At 41.3% G+C, this 14,620-nt stretch overlaps 1 protein-coding gene across 5 annotated transcripts in view; it reads left to right on the forward strand.

The window, feature by feature from the left end:
- The window catches only part of DYNC2H1 (dynein cytoplasmic 2 heavy chain 1), a 256,749-nt gene that overhangs the window by 109,042 nt on the left and 133,087 nt on the right, over window positions 1–14,620 (forward strand). For 3 of the 5 annotated variants that reach the window (XM_032358199.1, XM_032358203.1, XM_032358202.1), the window contains exons 64-68: window positions 1,388–1,408; window positions 2,768–2,866; window positions 4,452–4,575; window positions 12,523–12,686; window positions 14,373–14,492. In XM_032358199.1, coding sequence (XP_032214090.1) covers window positions 1,388–1,408; window positions 2,768–2,866; window positions 4,452–4,575; window positions 12,523–12,686; window positions 14,373–14,492 — 528 coding nt within the window. The remainder of the gene's footprint in view (window positions 1–1,387; window positions 1,409–2,767; window positions 2,867–4,451; window positions 4,576–12,522; window positions 12,687–14,372; window positions 14,493–14,620) is intronic. The other 2 variants (XM_032358201.1, XM_032358204.1) reach the window with 1 other exon arrangement.

Here is a 14,620-nt window from a genome sequence, read left to right on the forward strand (position 1 = left end):
TTCAAATGGTGTCACCAGGACATTGTTTTCCCAACCCATCTCAACAGACAGACTCATTCCCAGCTAGGTTCTGTCTGCCCTGTGTCAAGGATGGCGGTTGGTGGCTCCTGGCTTGCTGTTATCAGAGTTTATGCTCCGGCACTGGAGATGCGTCTGCACCCCCCACCCCGACACTGTCCGTGCCCTCTCCCCAGAAGGAGTCTGATCAGTTAGCGTGGGCAGTGTGCTCATCGGTTTGGGTTAGATGTCGGTTAGTGCTGGACGACTGATGGCCCATCGCAGACACATGGAGTGGGCGTGCAGGTGGGCAAAGGTAGCTTTGCACACTGAGGATCTTCTCTCCTCCTTCTCCCTGTGACTTGCTCTCTCTTATTCTACCCGTGGGGATGTCTGTGCTGGCCCAGGAGAGTAAGCAGCGTATCCGCAAGTCACTTTTTGTCTCTCTAGTTTTCCACTCAGCCGGTTCCTCAACACATCTTGTCACATCTACATCTCAGGAGCGTTGTGGATTTATCCTGCTCTAAGCGCGACCACGGCCAGTGGGTTCGCTTCGGCTGCGGAGTGAGGCTTTGGATGAATACACTGGCGGTCATTTGCCCCCCGCATCACTCCTTCCCCGCTGGAGGAGTGCTTTTTCCACCTTATTAACCTTATCAAGACAACACTCTGATCAGTAGATTTCGGTGACTCTCCGTTGCTTGCAGTATAAACTTGTCATTCGTAGGCACAGCGTAGTAAGACCCGAAGCACCGAGACTGCTCCTGCCCTGTGCCGTGCACCGTCCGGCCTCTGCTTCTTCACTCTAGGCTTGCCAGGCTCTGCCATCTTCCAGATTGTGCCGGGCTTTCTCTCCCCCGTCTGTCAATGTTCTTCCCTTTGCCTGACGTGCTGTTTCTACTTCTTCTCCAGGCTAAGTATTGTTTCTCTCTGCTGACTTAGTTTGATTTGAAATGCTTTCTAGCGGCTTTCCTAACCCACCTGTGCCCTGCCTGTAGACTCTTGTGTGTTCTTTACGGAACTGTCAGTTTCCGTGTCTTTCCTGGGTGTGATGTCATTGAGGGTAAGCGGGTGCGTTCCTGATTTCTGTAGCCCTCATATTGTCTGACTTAGTAGTAGTTCAACATGTGGTAGGTGAATGAACTCATGAATAAATGAAAGCTCATCATATTTGGATTTATTGTAATTTGTTACATGGAGAACTTGACGACATTTAATCATGGATCACATGACATTAAACATAATCATATTAAAATATACCTCAGAGATTTTGTCTAAATCTCTCTGGAGGAGTATAAATAGCATGAAATCAAAATTGTAAGTGCTCTTTGGCATTCTAGGGCATGTTTTTGGTCCTACTGAAATATTTTTTTTTTTTTAATTGCATCAGATCATTGGTTTGGAATCATGGGTAAGAACGTTTTTTAAACTTTAAAATCCTTGTTTGTGTGATTGGGCAAAATCTTGTAGTTTGGTGAAATGTTTGCTCCCGAATACTAGCATAAAATTAGATCTCCAGTGTAGGTGTGGTACACAGGAAGTACATATAAGGCTGCGTACCAAACCTCATCTGCTAGGAGAGGCACGTTTTTGTGACGGAGCAGTAAGTGGGAATAGCTAGAGAGAGACTAGCTTGAGAGGGGATCCTACTGCCCTGTGCCACTGGGGGGGCTCGGGGGGCCTGAGCGGTCTGTTCCAGGTGCAAGCAAAAAGGGGGTGTTGTGGCTTGGAGGGCATTTTAAAACAATAATAAAGCCAGTTTATTGTCAGTCAAGTCTTTATGACCACCAGCTGTCCAAAGCAACATTGCTGACAAAATGCTCTCTGTCCCTGGGGCAGATTGTCCCTACCTTCAGCCTCCTTGGTGTGTCCCTGAAATAGTTTCTGCGCCTGTGTTAGATGCTCCTCAGGGCTACGTCTTCCTGTCACCTGCACTTCCGTGCACTTCCTTAACCCTGTTGCCTGACCGCATCACAGTTTTCTAAGTGTGAACATGTAAGAAAAATTAGGTCAGTTATTATTTAGGGCTGATTTACTGGGTAACAATGTTTGTAATATTAGACTTTCAAACTTGCCAATGTATGTATTCGTCTACTTATATATATTTTTATTAATCATATCTCTATCATTGGCTTCTTTTCACCTGCTAAGTGACACTGTGTGTTTAGTGCATTTCCACTGGTGTCTAACTCTCTGTTTCAGGGTACCCTGTAATGGGCTTAGTTCCTAGTTCATTAGATCTTAATCTACAAGCTACATCTTTCCTAGGATGCTCCTTTTATAATATTAGCCATACTGCTTTCTAAAAATTAATGTTATATTGATAATTATTTGAACAATACTTTTATGATGAGTTCATACTTCTCTTTAAGGTCTTTATGGCTTATTCAACCGAAGCATATATAAAGTTTGGAATAATTTGACTGTGTCTTTTCAAAGCCAGAAGACAGGTGCGAGTGATGTCACCCTGGGACTGGAGCCTCGCTCCCTGTAGTTCGCTGTACGTCCTCTGAGTTACCGTGTAGTGAGGGGACTGTTCGTATTTTACTGTGGTGGCTTTTCATTTTCTAATGTGAATTTCCGGTAGCTCGGAAGTGGACTGGTACAGCCCCTGGGTGTGGCTCAGAACTGCACCTTTACCCCCTCCTGAGGGCTGTGTATGTACCTTCTCCGAACCTGAGAGAAAACTCACTCAGTAATGGATTCACCTTTTTCAGGAAATTATTTCCATCTGATGAAGGCTTATAATTTTTTTCTTTTTTGGAACTAGAGTCAAGTATGCCCATTCCTTATAGACCCTTCCTCTCAAGCTACAGAGTGGCTGAAGACACATTTGAAAGACTCGCGTTTGGAAGTCATTAACCAGCAGGTTTGTATGACTTAAAATTGAGACACGAACTGGTACCCGCGTGTCACGGTAGGCGCAGTTCTGGGTCTGTATTCAAGAGGCACAGACTCGGTGCCGTGACATACCTGGCGTGGGACCCAGGGAAGGAAAGGGGAAACTTTTAGCTTTACTACGAAAGGGATGAGAATATTTATTTGATTGCTCTAAATGCTAGGCATTAATCTAAACCCTGGGAATTTGCTAGTGAGTAAGGTAGTCGCACGTCTCTCCTCGTGGTGACGCCGGTCTGGGAGGTTAGAGTGACAGTTACTTGAGCATTTACATAGCATTATGATCAAAGCCGTCAGTATAGGCTCCCAGAGAAGGAAGAGATCCCAACGCTGCTTGGAGAGAGGCTGCTGGACCTGCAGCGTACGGTGCTTTCTCTCCGCGCCTCTCCTCATGTCCTGTGCCCGCACCTCACCGGTAAGCATCTCTCATGTCCCAGCAGGAGACACGTTGATTCGCAAAACATAATCATAGTCGTGAGCTCTCACTGCCATATTTATCGTGCTGAGAAAATTATTTGGGGTCAGGTTTTTGTTGTGTTTTTTTTCTCTTTGAGAAAATCCTAGTGTAATTTGTATTCATTTTCATAGATATTCTTTAGGTGCTTGAACAGTTACCTCGTTTAAACGTATTTCATTTATGAAATGGAGGTACTTGCTTCATTTGTGTGTTAAGAATAAGTTAGGGGCACCTGGGTGACTCAGTCATTAAGCCTCTGCCTTCAGCTCAGATCATGATCCCAGGATCCTGGGGTCAAGCCCCACATCAGGCTCCCTGCTTGGTGGAAGCGTGCTTCCCCCTCTCCCACTCCCCATGCTTGTGTTCCCTCTCTCGTTGTCTCTCTCTCTCAAATAAATAAATAAAATATTTTTAAAAAAAGAATTAACTATAAATTAGATAATACATAAAATGCTTTAATACCACTTTTATGGTTTATGGGAGGAGAGCTTAGTAATTATTATTCCAAATATTTAATTTTTGTAACCATAGTTGGAGGCTTGAAGTGAAGTTTCAAACCCTTTTACTAGCTAGAAAGTCTAAAAATCTCACCTGGTCACAGAATTTTTGTCCAGATGCTCTTTCGACAGTGATTAGACCTAGCACATACCACATCAAGGGAAGTTGGCTAGAATTCATCATTTGTCTTTCTTCTTCCGTTCAGTGTTTGATTTTGAACATAACCAAAGTAGTTCTTAGTAATATTTGGGTGAGTAGCTTATATAAGGAATTTGGAAAATTTGTTTCTGCATCAAGTTGAAATTTGAAATCATCATAAAGGATTGAAAAAGCTTTCTTTTTTTTGTAAAAATCTTCACTTTTTGTATGTCTATTTGAATTATTTATGAAATCTATTTGATAATTTTTCAACTAAATTGATTCATCAGCCAGTACTTATAACTAGAAAAGCAGTCATGAATAATGTGAATTATTAATATGCATATTTAGTTTTAAAGTAGTCATATTATTCCTATTAATATATTCCTTCATTATCTGTAAGGACCTTTGTAGATATTAAGGTAATAAAGGAATTAATGTGTATTCTTTTTTATTTTTTCAGGATAGTAACTTTATTACAGCTCTTGAGTTGGCAGTACGTTTTGGGAAAACCCTTATTATCCAAGAGATGGATGGTGTAGAACCCGTTCTTTATCCGTTGTTGAGACGAGATCTGGTTGCTCAAGGTAAGCATTTGACACTTTCCAGAGTCACTATTTTTAGAATTTCCACAGTAAGTAACTTCATAGCTCACTTGGACCTGTGTCGGTCTTGCCGCTGAATGTGACTTTTCTGGCTGAGTGGGGGAATGCTGTCGTGGTCCAGAAGAGAGAGTCGGTGAGCTCTTGCCTTTTTAGAGGTGTCCTCGTGTCAGGGTTTCCAAGACTCTCCCAGGGACAGTGTGTGTCCAGAAGACACAGGATTTGAAACAGTCTCACTGTGGGCTAAGATGCATCGCAGGGACAAGACAGAAGTTGAAGTCAGCCTAGAGAGAACGTGTAGTGTGAGGTCAGCAGTCCGGAACTGAGGTGCCAACCTCCGAGCCTCTGCCATTGGGGTCCTGCGGGGCGAGTCTGCTGCTCCCAGGACCAGCTTGTGACAGTGCCTCTGCAGTGGCGGGGGCCAAGGAGACTTAGTGGACACTCGGTCGCACGGTGTTGTGGCCAGCCTGTCCTGCCTGGCAGGAGACCACATTCCAGACCGTCCCGCCCCAACGAAAGTAGCCCTTGGGTATAAACCACACTGTGCGGTGCGTGCTGGGGGCGGTTCACCTGAGGACCTGGCCGGTATGCCCTCTCCAGAAGTGGGGAAGCCAGTCATCAGAGCAGCGGGCCCTGCTGTGGGCAGAGTCTTGGGACCCCAATTTTCCTCTCTCTGCACAGCTCCCGCAGTCCGCCCCGTCGGTGGGAACGTCTGCGCTCCCGCTCCGGACCGTGGTGACTGATATATATGCGCACGCACGGACTGACACCGCGCCGCGCTGGCTCCGCGGGACTTAGTTGACCCTGCGAGCTTGAAATAGAACCTGGAGCTGCTGCGGCAGACAGACGCGGGGCAGAAGCGGGGCGGGTGCAGCCTGGCAGGGGTTGATGTGCTGTGACAGGGCCAGTAGGGTGGACTTTGGACTTTGTAAGCAGGAGCTCCCTTCCAGATGTCAGTCTCTGTGCTCAGTCAGGCTGTTCCTCACCGGTACTAATCCGGATCTGTGAACTAGCTCCGATACCTTTTTTCCCCTTATAATTTTTACTTAAATTCTAGTTAACACACAGTGCAGTATTGGTTTCTGGAGTAGGATTCAGTGGTTCATCACTTACATACCACACCCAGTGCTCATCACAAGTGCCCTCTTAATGCCCAGCCCTCACCTAGCCCATCCCCTACCCACCTCCACCCATGCACCCTCAATTTGTTCTGTGTCAGTAAGAGAATCTTATTATTTCCCTATTTCAATCCCCCACCATATGTTCATCTGGTTTGTTTCTTAAATTCCATGTATGAGTGAAATCGTATGGTATTTGTCTTTCTCTGACTTGTTTCACTTAGCGTTTTACTTTCTGATTCCATCCACATCATTGCAAATGGCAAGATTTCATTCTTTTTGATGGCTGAGTAATATTCCATTACACACACACACACACACACACACACACATCTTCCTTATCTATTCATCAGTTGATGGGCATTTGGACTCTCTCCATAGTTTGGCTATTGTAGATAATGCTGCTGTAAACATCAGGGTTCATTTGTCCCTTTGAATCAGCATCTTTTCATCCTTTGCATAAATACCCAGTAGTGCAGTTGCTGGGTCGTGGGGTAGCCCTATTTTTAACTTCTTGAGGAACCTCCATGATGTTTTCCAGAGTGGCTGCACTAGCTTGCATTCCCACTAGCAGTGGAGAAGGGTTCCCCTTTCTCCACATCCTCACCAACATCTGCCATTTGCTGACTTGTTAATTTTAGCCATTCTGACTGGTATGAGGTGGTATCTCATTGTGGTTTTGATTTGTATTTCCTTGATGCCAAATGATGTTGAGCACTTTTTCATGTGTCTGTTGGCCATCTGGATATCTTCTTTGCAAAAATGTCTATTCATGTCCTCTGCCCATTTCTTGATTGAATTATTTGTTCTTTGGGTGTTGAGTTTGATAAGTTCTTTATAGATTTTAGATACTAACCCTTTGTCTGATATGTCATTTGAGAATATCATCTCCCATTCTGTCAGTTGTCTTTTGGTTTTGTTGACTGTTTCCTTTGCTGTGCAAAAGCTTTTGATCTTGATAAAATCCCAATAGTTCATTTTTGCCCTTGCTTCCCTTGCCTTTGGCGATGTTCCTAGGAAGAAGTTGCTGTGGCTGAGGTGGAAGAGGTTGTTGCCTGTGTTCTCCTCAAGGATTTTGATGGATTCGTTTCTCACATTGAGGTGTTTCATCCATTTTGAGTCTATTTTTGTGTGTGGTATAAAGAAATGGTCCAGTTTCATTTTTCTGCATGTGGCTGTCCAATTTTCCCAACATCGTTTGTTGAAGAGACTGTCTTTTTTCCATTGGACATTCTTTCCTGCTTTGTCGAAGATTAGTTGACCCCAGGGTTAAGGGTCTATTTCTGGGCTCTCTATTCTGTTCCATTGATCTATGTGTCTGTTTTTGTGCCAGTACCATACTGTCTTGATGATTACAGCTTTGTAATAGAGCCTGAAGTCTGGAATTTTGATGTTGCTAACTTTGTTTTTTTTCCCAACATTTCTCTGGCTATTCGGGGTAATTTCTAGTTCCATATAAGTTTTAGGATTATTTGTTCCATTTCTTTGAAAAAATGGATCGTATTTTGATAAGGATTGTGTTAAATGTGTAGATTGCTTTAGGTAGCGTAGACATTTTCACAGTATTTTTTCTTCCAATCCATGAGCCTGGGACATTTTTCCATTTCTTTGTATCTTCCTCAATTTCTTTCATGAGTACTTTAGAGTTTTCTGAGCACAGATTCTTTGCCTCTTTGGTTAGGTTTATTCCTAAGTATCTTATGGTTTTGGGTGCAATTGTAAATGGGATTGACTCCTTCATTTCCCTTTCTTCTGTCCAATAGCAGTTTATTCTTAATGGGCTTTATGGGCTTTCTCTCTGGGCATTGTCAGTTTGGTCGTCTGGTTGGCAGGGCTTTGTATGTGTCCGCACTTAGATCTTCAGCTAGTCAGCCTGGGATGGTATTCAGTATAGTGGAGCAATTGTGTCAGTGGAGACTGTCACCCCATTGTTACCCATTAATGGAATGTTTGATGGCAGTTCACATGGTACTTGGATATGTCTAGTTTAGATGATAATATAATTTTGAAGAGTTTGGACCTGGAAACAGATACAACGTCTGTATCTATTGTAATTGCTTACCAAACCATAATCTGAAACCTGATCCAGGTTCAGAACCAAGATAATAAACATGTCAGTTTGGACTTCCCTGGAAAGAGAGCAGGAGACCAATCTGTACTTGTGTCCCATCATGGTGTGTCTAGGCTTCTCTAAGGTTCACAGAAGATCTTGTGTCCAGAAGAGAAAATGGTCAAAATGGACTTTGCCGCTAACCCTGTGGGTTAACTCCAGTGTACACTGAGGCCTGAAGCCGTTCCGCCCGTGTTGGGCTTTAGTGTTCCGCATCTGATACTTCCTAACGGTAGGACATAGCACTTACATCCAAGCGTCCTTTTTAGACAATGAACCATTTACTTTGAAATATTTAAAAAATTTTATGTCAAAATAAAACATGCACAGTTTATAAAACCAAATAGTACAGAATGTTTGGAGATTTCCGTCCCTTCCTTCCTCACGACTAGTCCTATTCACCAGAGAAAACCAGGTTTTTTTCAATTTTAACATTTTATTGAAATATGTATGTGTTGCAGTTTATGAATTTTTGCAAATAGCATACACCTGTGTAAGCACCCAGAGCAAGATCTAGAGCTTTATCTGCACTGCAGAAGCCCCCTTGTTGACGACGCTCCCCCACAGGGGTGACCGCCTTCTTGACAGTGTAGATAGGTTTGGCTTGTGTCCGTATGTTGCCTAAATGGTCATTTCACAGCACCAGCAGCACACAGGCCATGCTGGGACCGTCCTCAAGTCTCAGCCTCAAATGAGAGTATGTTCCGGTCACACCGATAACCAGACAGCTTCCTCTTCCAGCTAACTGGAGTGGCTTCTGCTTTTGTGGTGTTTTAACCAGTTATCACATAGTCCCCTTCCACTTCCCTTCCTCCTCGAGAAACATTATTAAGATCACGGTCATCGATTGTCCGCACCTGTTCCCCAGCAAAGCCACACGGTCCTTGAACCGTTGTCCAGTCACCTAATGTAAGCCCCTCCTGTGACCGGCGTCTCTGGGCCATCTTCCCACGACCATACCATGTCTCCGGAGGACCTCATTGTGAACTGCCAGCCGGCATGACTTGTTCGGTTTGTCTTCTACGGTGTGTGTGTATCACATTTGCTAAAGTTACTATCTTTAAAGCATTTGCTCATTTCGTCCAAATTGCCAAATGTAATGGTGTATATTTTGTATAATGTTCTCATAACTTTTTGGTTTAAGTTGGTTGTATAATGATGTCTCTTTCTTGACATTGATCATTTTTTTCCCTTGATCCATCTTTAATGAAGGTTTATCAGTTTTACTAATCTCTTCAAAATACCAACTTTTAACTTTGTTGATTTCCTTTATTTTTAAATTTTTTAATTATTTTTTTTGTTTTGTTTTACTTTTTTTTTTTTTAAAGGTTTTATTTATTTATTTGACAAACAGAGGTCACAAGTAGGCAGAGAGGCAGGAAAAGAGAGGAGGAAGCAGGCTCCCTGCGGAGCAGAGAGCCCGATGCAGGGCTCGATCCCGGGACCCCGAGATCATGACCTGAGCCGAAGGCAGAGGCTTAACCCACTGAGCCATCTAGGTGCCCCTTGTTTCACGTTTTTACTTGAGTTCTAGTTAGTTAGCTTACAGTATTGTACTGGTTCAGGAGTAGAGTTCAGTGATTTGTCACTTAAATATGACAACCATTGCTCATCACAACAGGTGCCCTCCGTAATGCCCATCATCCTCTTTATTGTATTTTTGAACTGGTTTTTCCTCTTTGGTATTCTCTTCCTGTTATTTTTCCTTAGATTTTCTTTGGTGTTCTTTTCTCTAGATTCTTGAGATGCAAACTCAAAATACTGACATTTAATCTTTTTTTTCCCTCTCGGCCCTCCTCCAGCTTCATGCCAGTGTTTCAACTTCTTTTCAGTTCATTGACTTACATAACTTTATTGTTGTTATTTAATGTCTTGGCACTTGGAGATTTTCTAGTGCCCTTTCATGTTCAGCCCACTCCCTTGTGGCCGGAGAACTTGCTCTGCAGTATTCAGTTGTTTGAACCCCGGTGTTCTTTCTCTATAACTGGACATTTCATTAATTTTTCCATGTACACTTGAAAATTAGTGAAATTTGCTCTTTGTTGTTTTAATTTTTCCTAAAGTTAGTTTTGTCAGGTTTGTTCATTATAGTGTTGTTGTTTTTTTGTGTGTCTATACTCTCTTTGCCTTTTTTTTTTTTTAATTTCTTGAGAGAATTTCTTAAAGGTTCTCTGATTTTTAAATTTGTTTTTCTTTTAGTTCTCTTAGTTTTTGCTTTAAATATTTGAAGCTGTGTTTTGGGGTGCATACATATTTGAAAATGTGATCTTTCCCTGTTTGGGTTATTTTCTTTATCGTTCTGAAATGTCCTCCTTTTTTACAGAAATGTATCAAGTTTTAGAGTCTGCTGTTACAATGGTTACATTGCTTTGGGTGGTTAGTGTCTGCATGGTAATAATTTTTATTCTTTTACTTTCCACTTTCTGTTAGTCTTGTTTCTCAAGGGCGCCTCTCTTCACTTTATCACTTGGTTTTCATTTCCACTCACCGTGCAGTCTTTCGGTTTGTTATGTAATTTAACGCAGCTAAGCAGGTCATTTGATCCCTGATCCAGTTTTGTAATTAATGTGGTTTTATTTATTGATAAAACATTTTCTAATTTTTAATGGTCACCTTCCATATAACAGTGTATATCTTTGACTTTTTATTTTATTGCAAATAAATTAAATGTGTTGCCACTTCCCCAGGGCACTGGACCCCGTGGACCCCTGCCTGCCCCTACACTGTTGTTGTAACACACCATCATGGTCACAGGATGTCCAAATGACTGTCTTTAAAACCTGTATTTACACAGATATCTTTGTACGGTTCTCAAAGTCTTTCATCATTCCCATCATTTCATTTACATCTAGGTTATTTTTCCTTTTTTAAATTGTCATTCTTTTTTTTTTTTTTTTAAGACTTTATTTATTTATTTGACAGACATAGATCACAAGTAGGCAGAGAGGAGGAGAGAGAGAGAGAGAGAGGAGGAAGCAGGCTCCCCGCTGAGCAGAGAGCCCGATGCGGGGCTTGATCCCAGGACCCTGAGACCGCAACCTGAACCGAAGGCAGAGGCTTAACCCACTGAGCCACTCAGGTGCCCCTTAAATTGTCATTCTTGTTTGGCTCATAGGCCGGGTTCTGTTAGTGTCAGGTGTGCGGCCCCGTGACGGAGCACTGGTGGACGTGACTCAGTGCTCATCGTGGGACGCATGCGCCCCTCTCCGCCTACCTCAGCTTTCTTCTGTCTGAGGCATTTCCTTTCCTGTGTCCTTCAGGAAGACCCATTGGGAACAAACTTCTTCTTCTTTGATTTCTGAGGGAGATTTGTTTTTCGGCCTGGCATGGAATCCTGGGTTGGTATTTATTTTCTTTAGCAGTTTAAAGATTTTATTCCTTCATCTTCTAGCTTTTGTCAGTCCCGTTGAGAAACCACCCGCTGCTTTTATCCTTGCTCTTCAGCGAACGATGGGTCGTTTTCCTCCCGATGCTTTACGACTTTATCATTGGTTCCCAGCGGTTGATTATGATGTCCCTAGAACTGGCTTTCTTTGCATTTATCCTGCTTAAGTTTTCTTGAAACATCCAGTTGATGTAGAACTATTTCATTGGGGTTTTTAAATTTGTGTTTTTCTGATAAAAGTTGTAGTTCAACATTGTTTTGATATTGTTTTTTGGACATTTATATATCCTTTTTCATAAAGTCCTTAATGAATTATTTTCATATTAACTTAAAAAAAGTTTTAAAGTAAAATTTAAAAATCCATTCTGGGGTTCTCAAAAACTCCTTACAGTACTTTTCTTAGTCTTTGAAAATAATCTTTGAAAGTGTGTATTTTGTACTTAAAAAATAAATTATTTGTTGTCAACTTAAAATTTTAATTTTTTGGTATAATTGCTGATTTATTTTTCTGTGTGTGCTGTATAATGGATATCATTTTTTAATTAAATTTTGGAATATACTCCTTTATGAGGCGGAACTTCATTTTCTCTTAGTTTCTTCCCTCAGATCACTTGTATATGGCAGTCTGAATAAGTCCTTCGAAGTTAATAATGGGCATCCTTGCAATTCCTCATATATTGATAATCCTAGGTTTTCACCAGCTCTTTCTGTCTTTACGTAGTACATCTTAAAAGCTAGAAAATGAACACTTTTAAAAAAATATGTATTTTAGAGAGAGCAAGAAAGAGGCAGCATGAGTCGGAGGGGTGGAGGGAAAGGGAGAGAGAATCCCAAGCAGACTCCCTACTCAGCAGGGAGCCCAATGCGAGACTTGATCCCAGGACCCTGAGATCATGACCTGAGCCGAAGGCAGACGCTTTAACGACTGAGCCACCAAAGCCACTCAATGAACATCTTTTAACTGATGAGTTACATGGAGAATTGTATATAATTGAGTTGTTTTTGTTTGTGTAACCTATAATCAGTCATTTCAGGAAAATTTTGAATAAAATATAATATGTATATATTTCTTTGATGCATCAGTATCCCAAAATCGTCTTACTGACTGGTGCTTAGCCCTGTTTGTGTATGTGCCGATGAACAGGGCATTCTGGTTCCTCGTTCCTTGGGCAGCTAACTGCTACTATTCCATACGCTACTAAAAAGCCTGTGCTAGTGACTGTTGAGAAATACTAGGAAATGTAAATTAGGTTTTGTAATGTCATGAAGCAAAAGACAGAATATTGAAGCCAACTAATTGTGTTGTTTTAAACAAATAGGACCACGTTATGTAGTACAAATAGGTGACAAAATTATTGACTACAATGAAGAATTCCGCCTTTTCTTGTCAACAAGAAACCCGAATCCCTTCATCCCGCCGGACGCAGCCTCCATCGTTACAGAGGTCAACTTCACTACCACCAGGAGCGGATTGCGAGGACAGGTACATGTGGCCCCCGAGACGTGACCTCTGTGGTCTCCGGCAGCTTGGTGCAGCTTGGTGTATCAGAGTACTCTCGGCACTGGAGGTGCCTTTGTGGAAGTGATTAGCGTTTAAACTTTTGGAACCGTCTTGACAATCTGTTCGTGGGTGGAGTCCAGCGTTGGGGTTTCCTTTATCATTTGTGTCAGACTCGTGCGTCTGTTGTTAGCATGGAAGCGCTGCTTCTTCCAGCCGCACATTAATTTCAGGGTCGATTTCTGTCATGTGTGGGAGAGTTTGGGAGAGAGAAGGATCATAGATTGAGTTCAGCTACGTTTTCTGTTTTAATTATAAAAACTGAAGTTCACATTACAAGAACTCCGTTTCAGTTGATTTGTTTGGCTGATTGAGGGCGGGTGTTAGAGTCCCCAGCTGACAATTGTTTTTCCACTAGAACGTATGCCTCTTTGAATTTTCATCTCTGTGTATGGCTTCTTATGATTTAGACCATTATGTGAATCTCAAAATGATTTTTTATATTCTAGGCTTTTGCTTACATAGTTTCCTCACTCATTTTCCTCTTAAGGCTATCTTGCCTGTTGACTTTGAGTCCTTCTGTTTTTCACTCACCTAACAGTTGTAGACTCTTCCTGTTTTCATTTACTATGATAGTGTGTATATTTGGTACATTTTTACTTAGTTATAATTTTCAAAAATTTCCTTTAAAATTCTTTTTCTTATAATAACATACAGCTCACAGCATGTGTTTTTATGGACGGTATGTTTTGACTTACTTGGAAGATACTTCTTATAAATAAAACTATGAAGGGATGACTCAGAGCCTGGCAGAATTGACTGATGAAATTGCTCATTCTGTCTGGAGCCTGGCCGTCCCCACGCACGGGGTCAGATCCGTCCAAAGTGCTCAGTGAGGTCGCTTGTCCGGCAGCTTTGCAGTGACGTGTTCTATGTCCCTCCTGTGTCATAAACCCTAATTTAAAGTTTCAAAATGAAGAATTTGACATAGCATTTAAAAATAGCTTTAGGAAGATTGATTTAATTAACCCATTTAAAGTGTGCAGTTCTGTGGCTTTTTAGTGGACTGCCGGGTTCTTGTGGTAACACTCTGTTGCACATTTTGAAGAACAGCCAGACTTTTCCAGGGTGACTGTGCTTTACTTCCCTGCCAGCAACATGTGAGGGTTCTGTTTCCCCCTCCCCGTTTTGCTGACACACATTGTTATTTGTCTTTTCAACTGTAGCCGTTCCAGTGGGGGTGAAGTGGTATCTCACTGGGATTGGGAGGATAGAGTATTTTAAGTAAGAGATCTCTTTGTTTCTTTATAGGGGTATTTGCCACTTAAAAAATCTAGTTTCCATTGTTGTTACATATTTAATCTAATTTTAGAACTAAATATTACACATTGATATGTTAAGTAAGAAAATTTTCTTACACGTCGTATACTATTTAATGTTTTATTGATCAGTTTAACTATTTGCCTCTTTTTATCAAAAAAATTATGAAAATTATAATATATTATGAATTATGAATATTACAATAGTCTTATTTAATTAAAGTCAAATGAAATACATAATATCATAATAATTGCAATATTTGGCACAACACAAGGCCTATTTGTGGGAAGTTTGTTTTGTTCTGTTTGAACTTTACTGCTAAAACAACTGACTTAAAAAAATTTTTTTTAGCTTTTGGCTTTAACTATTCAGCATGAGAAACCTGACTTAGAGGAGCAGAAAACAAAACTATTACAACAGGAAGAAGATAAGAAAATACAGTTAGCCAAGCTTGAGGAATCTCTTTTAGAGGTAAAATTTAGTTATTCAGGATGCTTTCTTATATTTTTTAAGTGAATATAATTAATAGCTATTTAAAAATTCAGTAATACCTTCCACATGTTTTTGGTTGTATCAAAGATATCTTAAAATAAATAATC

Source organism: Mustela erminea, chromosome 9 (genome assembly GCF_009829155.1).
Source record: "Mustela erminea isolate mMusErm1 chromosome 9, mMusErm1.Pri, whole genome shotgun sequence".
Lineage (NCBI taxonomy): Eukaryota > Metazoa > Chordata > Mammalia > Carnivora > Mustelidae > Mustela > Mustela erminea.